General features: G+C 39.5%; 1 protein-coding gene across 1 annotated transcript in view; it reads right to left on the bottom strand.

Annotated features, from left to right (window-relative positions):
• The window catches only part of HAVCR2 (hepatitis A virus cellular receptor 2), a 9,183-nt gene extending 8,552 nt beyond the window's left edge, over positions 1-631 (bottom strand). The window contains exon 1 of the mRNA XM_029941253.1: positions 197-631. Within this exon, the coding sequence (XP_029797113.1) occupies positions 197-251 (55 nt within the window). The 5' untranslated portion in view covers positions 252-631. The remainder of the gene's footprint in view (positions 1-196) is intronic.
• Positions 632-10,516: the final 9,885 nt, after the last annotated feature.

Below are 10,516 nucleotides of genomic sequence, written 5' to 3'. Positions count from 1 at the left end.
ACTTAGAGACATTTCATATCACTATGTTCGGTCAGCTTCACTGTTTGCATCATGGAGATATCACTAACTTATTTACCTACTCCCCCACTGGTGGACTTTAGGTTGCTTCCAAACTTGCTATTGCAAACATTACAATGACCATCCCTGTATCTTTATCTCGCACTATCCAATTGTGACAGTCCATGCCCAGACTTACTTGTGAGTAGTGGCAGCAGCAGCAGGACACAGTCAAAGGACCGTTGTGAAACCATGGATTCTGAAGAAGTCAAATAAAGGCTCTGTTTAGTTTTGATTCTCCAGTGGAACTGGGCACCTCTTGCAACAGCACATCCTCCACAGTCACAGAAGCAGCGGCCGCTCTCCCCACCTGCTGGCCCAGCACACCAGGGTGTCCGACTACCGACCTTTCCTCTGTTAATGCTGTCAAGTCCACAGTTACATCAAAGGAAACCCCAGTTGCCTGTCATGCTACACCACACACATCCTGTAAGGCTCTGATATTTATCCTGTTAGTATCAACGAAGAGGAAGCAATACTCAAGGAAGAAAAGTGTCTCTCAGTCAGTCAAGAAAAGTGGAGAGAGCCCTCTCATATCTCCAATGAAATAGTCCTCTGTTTGGAATGTATGGTGTGTGGGTCTGGCTGGTTACCAGGGAACACAAGGCAGAAACATATCATCCATGCATTCATTCAGTCAGATCAGTCAGTTGGTTGGTCATATGACCAATGTTAATGGAGTAGGAGCCACAGAATACCACAATGAATGGCATGTTCCTTATTCTCACATTTATGGGCCCTTTTCACTCCAGCCCTGAACTTAATTCTTAGCCTCTTTCTAACACAAATTGGGCAGTGTTGTATAACCTTGTTGGATCTTAGTTTCCTCATTTATACAACGTATAAAATGAGGAAATTGTGCTAGGTGACATATGCATGGCTCTCTGCTCTAATATTCTGACTCTGACCTGAACTTTCAAAAGCTTCCACTTAGGAAAGACACTTACTTTCCTTTCCGCAGTGTTTCTTTTCCCACCACAGTGGGAATCAAGGGGACCTCAATATTCTATTATATCTCATGTGAACAGGATGCCTCCTCCCTCCCAGCCCTGGGGCTCTAAGCACAAATTCTCAGAACGGGTTGAGTTTCAACCACACTCTCCATCACTGAGGTGACATCTCAGACCCCTGGGATAGTGACAGCCCTCTGTTTCAGTCCTAGGATTGTGACATTTCTCTGGGAACTTAAAAACCAATGATTCTTTATCAAAGTAAGCTCACAGACTGAATAGTTTCTGAAAACCCTGTGGACTTCCTGTCTTGTCTTGCTGAACTTCCTTGTCACTCATCTTTATGCCACTAAATGCATTCAGTATAAATATCCAGCTTGTTCAATGTGTGTTCTTTCCATAGCATCACAGAGGTAGCAATTACTCAAGAGATCACAGTAAATCTCTTCATTTTGTGGATAGGGAACTGAGACCTAAGAAGGTTGATTTGCCCAAAGGCTTGTGATTAGTAATTTCAAATGAGAACTGAGTTCCCCAAGCTCCAGATTTTTTCCACTATATACTATTTTATGAATTTCATATTTGCCCTTAATATATCTACTGCATACCTAATAAAACCCAGCAAATGTCCATATTGAAGGATAAGGCAGAATGGATTAAACATGAGGTCAGATGTCATGTTTACTGCATGATCCCAATCAACACTCTTAAAAGTGTCAGGCCTCAGATTTTGTGTTCTATTTTTCCTTTTTTTTCTGTTTTGTTTTTTATTATTATTACTCTGTTTTATGTCCATATCTAGCATTACTACTGGACCCAGCTTCATAAGATATTAATAGAAATCTATTCTAATCCTCTTCTTTTTTTCTTCTGTGTACAAGGAGCTGTTTCTGAGCATTTTCATGTTTATTTAACTTTTATTTCTTGTTTCTTAAAAATGAACTGTTTAGATAATTCACCTAAAGGACTAAAATTTGAAGCAATATCACAGCAATATCAAAGTTTTATGAAGAAGACTTGTCCACGCCCCCAACCTATAGGTTTCTATTCTCCTAAGTCTCTTGTGTATACATCCAATGCAGACACAAGAAAATAAAATATGTATTTTTATTTTCTCCTTTCTTAGACAAACTGTATACCCATGTTACACCTTATTTTTTCTGTTTACTGTTTTATATACCTTTCTTTTACACACACAAAAGCAGAGAGGAAAGTATGAGTTCCCAATACAAGATTTAAAATGATCAACTTCTATTTTAAAACAAATCCCAGATCTCCTGTTACTTCACCCTTACAGACTTCAGTGTGTATTTTGGTTTTTTAAAGTGGACTTTCTGCTGCATAACCATAATACCATTATCACACATGACCAAATTAGTAATGATGTCTTAGTACCTAAGTCTTCAGTTTATAATCAAAATCCTCTGGTTATCTCAAAAATACCCCTTTACAATACATTTATTTATATCCAGACCCAATCAAGGTCCCTACATCGCATTAGGTTGCCAAATCAATTATCTTAAGCTAGGACAGTCTTCCTTCCATCCCCCTGCCACTCACTGGTTGTAAAATCAGTTGTTCCACAGAATGTGCCACATTTGGGTTTGCCTGCTTCCTTGTGGTGTCACCGAAATTGTTCCTCTTTTCTGTGAATTTCCTAGAAACGAAACTTAGCTTTAGACGTTTGACTTTTTGAAGAGTGCTTCACTGCTGGTGCTGTATGCCGCAGATCCCACAACTGTCTGCTGGCTCGACCTATAGAGGTGTTAACAATGATCAATGTGGATCTTTTTTAAACTTAACTTTCTAGACAAATACCATATGATTTCACTCATTGTGGAATTTAAGAAACAAAATAGATGAATATACAGGAGGGGGAAAAATGAAAAAAAGAAAGAGGGAAATAAACCATAAGAGATTCTTTTGTTGTTGTTTGTTTTGTTTTTGTTTTTTATTTTTAATATAATTCATTGTCAAGTTAGCTAACATACATTGTATACACTGTGCTCTTGGTTTCAGGGGTAGATTTCCTTGATTTATCTCTTACATAAAACATGCAGTAGTCATCACAACAAGTGCCCTCCTCAATGCCCATCACCCATTTTTCTCTCTCCCCCATGTCTCCATAAACACTCAGTTTGTTCTCTGCATTTAAGAGTCTCTTTTGGGTTTGGCTTCTTCTCTGTTTAAAACTATTTTTTCTCCTTCCCTTCCCCTATGGTCTCCTGTTAAGTTTCTCAAGTTCCACATACGAGTGAAAACATATCTGTCTTTCTCTGACTGACTTATTTCACTTAGCACAGTACCCTCCAGTTCCATTCACCTTGCTGCAAATGGCAGGATTTCATTATTTCTTTTGTCAGGTAGTATGCCATTGTATATATAAACCACATCTTCTTTATCCATTCATCAGTTGATGGAGATTTGCGCTTTTTCCATGATTTCGCTATTGTTGAAAGTTCTGCTATAAACATTGGGGTACATGTGCCCTTGTGAATCAGCATTTCTGTATCCTTTGTATACATTCCTAGTAGTGTTATTCCTGAGTCATAGGGTAGTTCACTTTTAATTTTTTTGAGGAACTTCCACACTGTTTTCCAGATTGGCTGTACCAGTTTGCATTCCCACCAACAGTGCAAGAGAGTTCTTTTGTTTCCTGAGTTGTTAATTTTAGCTACTTTGACCGGTGTGAGGTGGTATCTCAATGTGGTTTTGATTTGTATTCTCTGATGATGCATGATGTTGGGCATCTTCTCATATGTCTGTTGGTCACCTAGATGTCTTTTTTGGAAAAGTGTCTATTTGTGTCTTCTGCCCATTTCTTCACTGGGTTATTTGTTTTTCGTGTGTTGCATTTGGTTAAGTTCCTTATAGATTTTGGATACTAACCCTTTGTCCAATATGCCATTTGCAAATATCTTCCTCCATTCTGTCAGTTGTCTTTTAATTTTGTTGATTATTTGCAGTGCAGAAGCTTTTTATCTTGATGAGGTCCCAACAGTTCATTTTTGCTTTTACTTCCCTTGTATTCCGATGTGTTGAGTAAAAAGTTGCTGCAGCTGAGATCAAAGAGGTTGTTGCCTATTTTCTCTTCTAGGGTTTTGATGGTTTCCTGACTCACATTTAGGTCTTTCATCCATTTTGAGTTTATTTCTGTGTCTGGTGTAAGAAAGCGGTCCAATTTCATTTTTCTGCATGTTACTGTCCAGTTTTCCCAGCACCATTTGCTAAAGAGACTGTCTTTTTTCCATTGGACAGTCTTTTCTGCTTTGTCAAAGGTTAGTTGGCCATACATTTGTGGGTCCAATTCTGGGTTCTCTATTTTATCCCATTGGTCTGTGTGTCTGTTTTTGTGCCAATACCATACTGTCTTGATGAAACAGCTTTGTAATAGGGGCTAAAGTCTGGGATTGTGGTTCCTCCCACTTTGGTTTTCTCCTTCTACATTACTTTGTCTATTCAGAGTCTTTTGTGATTCCATATACATTTTAGGGTTGTTTATTGTAGCTTTAAGAACAATGCCAGTGCAATTTCTATTGGGATTGCTTTGAATGTGCAGATTGCTTTAGGGAATATTGACATTTTTACAATATTTGTTCTTCCAATCCTTGAGCATGGAATGTTTTTCCATTTCTTTGTGTCTTCTTTAATTTCTTTCATAAGTTTCCTATAGTTTTCAGCCTACAGATCTTTTACATCTTTGGTTAGGTTCATTCCTAGGCATTTTATGGTTCTTGGTTCAATTGTAAATGGGACAGATTTCTTGATTTCTCTTTCTGCTGCTTTATTATTGGTGTATAGAAATACAACCAATTTCTGTACATTGATTTTTGTATCCTGCAACTTTGCTGAATTCACATATCAGTTCTAGTAGCTTTTTGGTGGTGTCTTTTGGGTTTTCCATGTAGAATATCATGTCATCTGTGAGAAGGGAACATTTGACTCTTCTTGGCCAATTTGGATGCTTTTTATTTCATTTGGTTGTCTGATTGCTGAGGCGAGGACTTCCAACACTTTGTTAAACAACAGTGGTGAGAGTGGACATCTCTGTCGGGTTCCTGGTCTCAGGGGGAAAGCTCTCCGTTTTTTCCCATTGAGGATTATATTAGCTGTGGGCTTTTCACATATGGCTTTTATGATGTTAAGGTCTGTCCTTCTATCCCAACTATCTTGAGGGTTTTTATTAAGAAAGGATGCTGTATTTTGTCAAATGCTTTTTCTGCATCACTTGGCAGAATGATATGGTTTTTGTTCTTTCTTCTATTAATGTGATGTATCACATTGATTGATTTCTCAGTATTGAACCAGCCCTGCAGCTCAGGAATGAATCTCACTTGATCATGGTGAATAATTATTTTAATATACTGTTAAATTCAATTTGCTCATATCTTGTTAAGTATTTTTGCGTCCATGTCCATCAGGGATATTGGCCTGTAAATTCTCCTTTTTAGTGGGGCGTCTGTCTGGACTGGGAATTGAGATAATGCTGGCTTCATAGAATGAGTCTGAAAGCTTTCCTTCCATTTCTATTTTTTATAACTGCTTGAGAAGAATAGGTTTTAAGTCTGCTTTATGTGTCTGATAGAACTCCCATGGGAAGCCATCTGGCCCAGTACTTTTATTTTGAAAGAGATTCTTGATAACTGATTCAATTTCTTTGCTGGTTATAGGTCTGTTCAAATTTTCTATTTCTTCCCGTTTGAGTTTTGGTAGTGTGTGGGTAATCTAGGAATTTGTCCATTTCATCCAACTTGTCCAGTTTGTTGGCATATAATTTTTCACAGTATTCTCTAATTGTTTGTATTTCTGTGGTGTTGGTTATAATCTCTCCTCTATCATTTGTGATTTTATCCATTTGAGTTCTGTCTCTTTTTTTCTTTTTGAGAAGTCTGGCTAGGGGGTTTATCAATTTTGTTTTTTTCAAAACAACAGCTCTTAGGGGCGCCTGGGTGGCTCAGTCGGTTAAGCATCCAGCTTCGGCTCAGGTCATGATCTCACGGTCTGTGGGTTCGAGCCTCGCATCAGGCTCTGTGCTGACAGCTAACTCAGAGCCTGGAGCCTGCTTCAGATTCTGTGTCTCCCTCTCTCTCTGACCCTCCCCTGCTCACACTGTCTCTCTCTGTCTCTCAAAAAAAAAAAACAAACTTAAAAATAGAAGTGCACCTCACCTGTTTAAAAAAAAAACAGCTCTTGGATTCATTGATCTGTGCTACTGGTTTTTTGGATTCTGTATTGTTTATTTTTGCTCTAATCTTTAATATTTCTCTTCTGCTGCTGGCTTTGGGGTTTCTTTGCTGTTCTACTTCTAGGTTTTGTATTTGGGATTATTCTTGTCTTTTGAGATAGGCCCTCAAACTTCTTGGCCATGTTGACTCTTTGAGACTCTTAATGATAGAGAAAAAACTGAAAGATAATGGAGGGATGTGGGTGGAGGATGGGTTAGATGGTTGATGGGCATTAAGGAGGGTACTTGTTACCATCAGCACTGGATATTATATGTAAGTGATGAATCACTGATTTCTACTCCTAAAACCAATATTGCACTGTATTTTAACTAACTTGAATTTAAATACAATTTTGAAAAGAAAATTAATTAATTAACTTTCTATTTCAAAGATCTCTCCATTCCAACTCATATAGAACTTCATCATTCTTTATTACAGCCATGTGGATGCCACTAGATGCAAGCACTGGGTTAAAGCAACAATATTATTATCCCCTTGAAATGGAAGCTTCATGTCTCAGTTTATTTGTAAAGTTAATCAGAAGAGATCCATAGAGGCCTATGATTCTTTAATTATGTGCAGTGGAAGTTTGCTTTATAAAAGGAGCCCTTAAATGTGTTTCTGGTAAAGAAGGCTTTTAGAGTGTAATTAATTCATTTCTAAATGATGTTAGAAAGTTGCATTGTGAACTTTCTTTTTAAAAATTTTTTTCTGTCTAATGTTTTATTTAATTTTTGAGAGAGAGAGAAACAGCGTGAGCAGGGGAGGGTCAGAGAGAGAGGGAGACACAGAATCCAAAGACAGGCTCCAGGCTCTGAGCTGTCAGCACAGAGCCCGACACGAGGCTTGAACCCAGGAACCACAAGATCATGACCTGAGCTGAAGCCCAACACTCAACTGACTGAGCCAACAGTCACCCTGCATTGTGAATTATCTTACGGGGGGCATTTGTTAAATGTCAACTATAATTAGGTAGAGGGGTGCTACATAAAAACTACTGCATACAATACTATGCACAGATTGTTTGTGTTTTTGCTCTTTCCCTGTGTCAGCAGGAAAAGTGGCAAAAAAAAAAAAACTCAGCCTCGTTAAAGATAGCCTCTAAGCACCCAATAAAAACATTAGAATTATGTGTTGTTAGAATTCACAATGATAGATAATGAAAGGGCCACTTAACAAAATTCATAAAATGGAAGTTAGAGAATTTTACCCACGTCAGGAGACAGGAGAACAAGGGTGATACAGATGGGATTATATGGAAAAACTCAGTCCAATTAGAATCTACCTTGCACAATTGGAGAGCTGCAGAAGAATGGGTATTGGAGAGATGACTACATATGGAATCCTATATGTACTTGATTTTAATAAAAATCTTCCCTTATTTAAACCACAACATCTCAGTTTCCATAGAGTATTAGTCCCAAAATTTTGCAAAAGGAGGCACAACATTGGATATTAAGGGTGAGAAGTTAAGTTAAGCAATTTTGAGCTAGATCTTCTGACTTTCAAATTGCAACTAGTCATGTGACTTCTCTTAAAAAAAATAAAAGTGCTTGCTTGAAATAAGTCAATCAAACAGCAAATCATACGATTTCATTCATGTGTGGAATTTAAGAAACAAAACAAATGAGCAAAGAAGAAAAAAAGAGAGAGATAAACTGACTCTTAACTATAGAGAACAACCTGATGGTTACCAGAGGGGAGGTCGGTGGGGGATGGCTGAAATAGGTGATGGGATTAAGTTCAGCACTTGTGATGAGCCCCGGGTAATATAGGGAATTGTTGAGTCACTATATTGTACACTTGAAACTAACACTACACTGTATGTTAACTGACTGGAATTTAAATAAAAACTTTAAAAAACAAATAATTAAAGTACTTGTAAACCTATGTATCTGTATAGTACTTGAAAACTTTTATTATATAACTCATGCTTACTGTAGAAAATTCTGAAAAAATAAGAAGATATATAGATATATAGTTTAAAATGCCATAATCTCAGTTGCACAAAATACCCCCTGTCAGTATAATGGGTCTCCTTTCACATATTTTTCTGTGTGTGACTCTAATATACAAACATGTTCAGGGCACCTGGGTGGTTCAGTCAGTTAAGTTTCTGACTCGATTTCAGCTCAGGCTGTGGCCTCACATCGAACTCTGCACTGACAGTATAGAGCCTGCTTGGGATTCTGTCTCTCTCCCTCTCTCTCTGCCCCTTCCCTTCTTTTGTGTGTTCTCTCTCTCTCTCAAAATAAATATATTTTTAAAACTGTACACAAACATGTTCACGTGAGTACGTCTTGTGGGTATATCCCCAGAAAGAAAGTCTCACTCACAAACAATTAGGAACATCATGAACACAAGGGGATCTAGGAGAAGGTGCAAAACATTTCTTTAAAAAAATTAAATATTTATTCATTTTTGAGAGAGAGAGAGAGAGGGAGGGAGAAAGAGAGACAGTGCATGAGGGGCAGAAGGGCGAGAGTAAGAGAGACACAGAATCCTAAGCAGGCTCCAGGCTCTGAGCTGTCAGCACAGAGCCCAATGTGGGGCTTGAACTCACGAACTCTGAGATCATAGCCTGAGCTGAAGTTAGATGCTCAACCAACTGAGCTATCCAGGCCCCCCTGGCCAAAACATTTCCTTATACCAGAATATATATAGACCACCTGCCAGTTCATAGACTTTACCTCAAATGAAAGCCCTTTAAGTTTTACTTTACTTTTATTTTTGTGGTCTCAGTACACTCATCTGCAGCAGGTTGCTCTCAGCTTTGTGCTTCCCCCCACACCCAGCATCGAGAGGGTTACTTCAGCCCAAAGATCCTGGGCATCCCTGGAGGGAACCCCAGATCCTTCAGGTCTTGGGAACAGTGATCCTTTTACAAGACAAATGAATTTCTCCCTTGCTACAGAACACCTCTCACAGCATGATCGTAGTGCTGTTCTTATGCTAGTAAACTCTTCTTCTCTCACCAGAGACTTTATGTTGCAGCTGACAGAAAACCCAACTAACTAGCTTAAACTATAAAGTGAATTTATTGACTGATGTATTTGAGAAGTTTTGCTTCAGGCAGACCTGACTCAATGGCATCAGTGAGGTCACCGGCAACCCAGCTTCTAGCAGCCTCCATTTTTGGCTCCTTCCTCAGACTCTAGATGGTGTCCCTCCACTGTACCTGCAGAGCGCATAGCCACATACCAAGAACATCTCTTGGCTGTTCTCACACAGGTCCAGTGATTCACATTCCCTCAAAGGCTCACATTGGGTCACAGACTCATTCCTGAACTCTCTGTGTTGGCAGGGTCAAACAGAACTAATTGGGTTGAGCCTGGGTCACATCCCAAACCTTGTGTTCTCAAAGTGAAAGAAGGTAGTTCTCCCAAGAACAAGTGGGGTGTATTTCAAAAGGAAAAATGGATGCTGGGCAGCAAAAGCAAATTTCCACTATAGCCACTCTCCCAGAAAGAGGCTGTGTGGAGAGGGGAGAAACTGGCCCTTCCAAATGTGCATGGTTCTTTATGTACAAAAAACCCGGCATTTTACTGATCAAATGCTTTTAAACTTACAAGGACATGCTTTCAAAAACACTGGGGGGATGATAAAGAGCTTTCATGTTTATTGACAGTCTTTATATTTAGTAACTGTAGATGGATGCTAGGGAGATTAAGCTGAAGGTCATCTAAGTCCAAGGCAAGAACCAGTTGAGAGCCCTCTCCAGTGTTCACAGCATCTGTTTTATTTTCTAAAACAGTGGCCTGGCAAGGACAAGTCAGCATTCCGAGACATCGCAATATTTACTCAGCAAGTAACTCAAGAGGGAAGTTAACGCTGCCCCTGCCCACCTAACCAAACCCTTTAGAGGAAGTGGGGAGCGGTGTAAAGTAATGTGCCCTTAATAACTCAGCGAGACTCCCAGTGACGAAACTGAGAAATGAACAGGGGTCTACCATCAAGAAAATTCTGTTGAATTCTGTATGAGTCACTGTGGGAGCTCCTACCTGTGGTCTCGTTTGCAAATGCAGATCCCACTACTTCCTCCAGAGACCACGCCGGGGTGGGGCGCTGCAGGAGTGGTCATTCATCCCGTGCATGCCGTCCAGTGTGGCGCCGCTTCCTTGACTTTATTAGTCTCTTACTCCGGGTGCACATTGTCAAGCTAATCACACTCCTCAGTTCAAGCCACCTACTCCTCATCAATCCTATGAGGACTCTTTCTTAATTTCTTTTCTTTTCCTATTCGCGCCTCCCCCCCCCCCCCCCCCCCCCCCCCCCCCCCCCCCC

This window comes from Suricata suricatta, chromosome 6 (assembly GCF_006229205.1).
Source record: "Suricata suricatta isolate VVHF042 chromosome 6, meerkat_22Aug2017_6uvM2_HiC, whole genome shotgun sequence".
Lineage (NCBI taxonomy): Eukaryota > Metazoa > Chordata > Mammalia > Carnivora > Herpestidae > Suricata > Suricata suricatta.
This window is presented reverse-complemented; position numbering and strand designations above follow the sequence as displayed.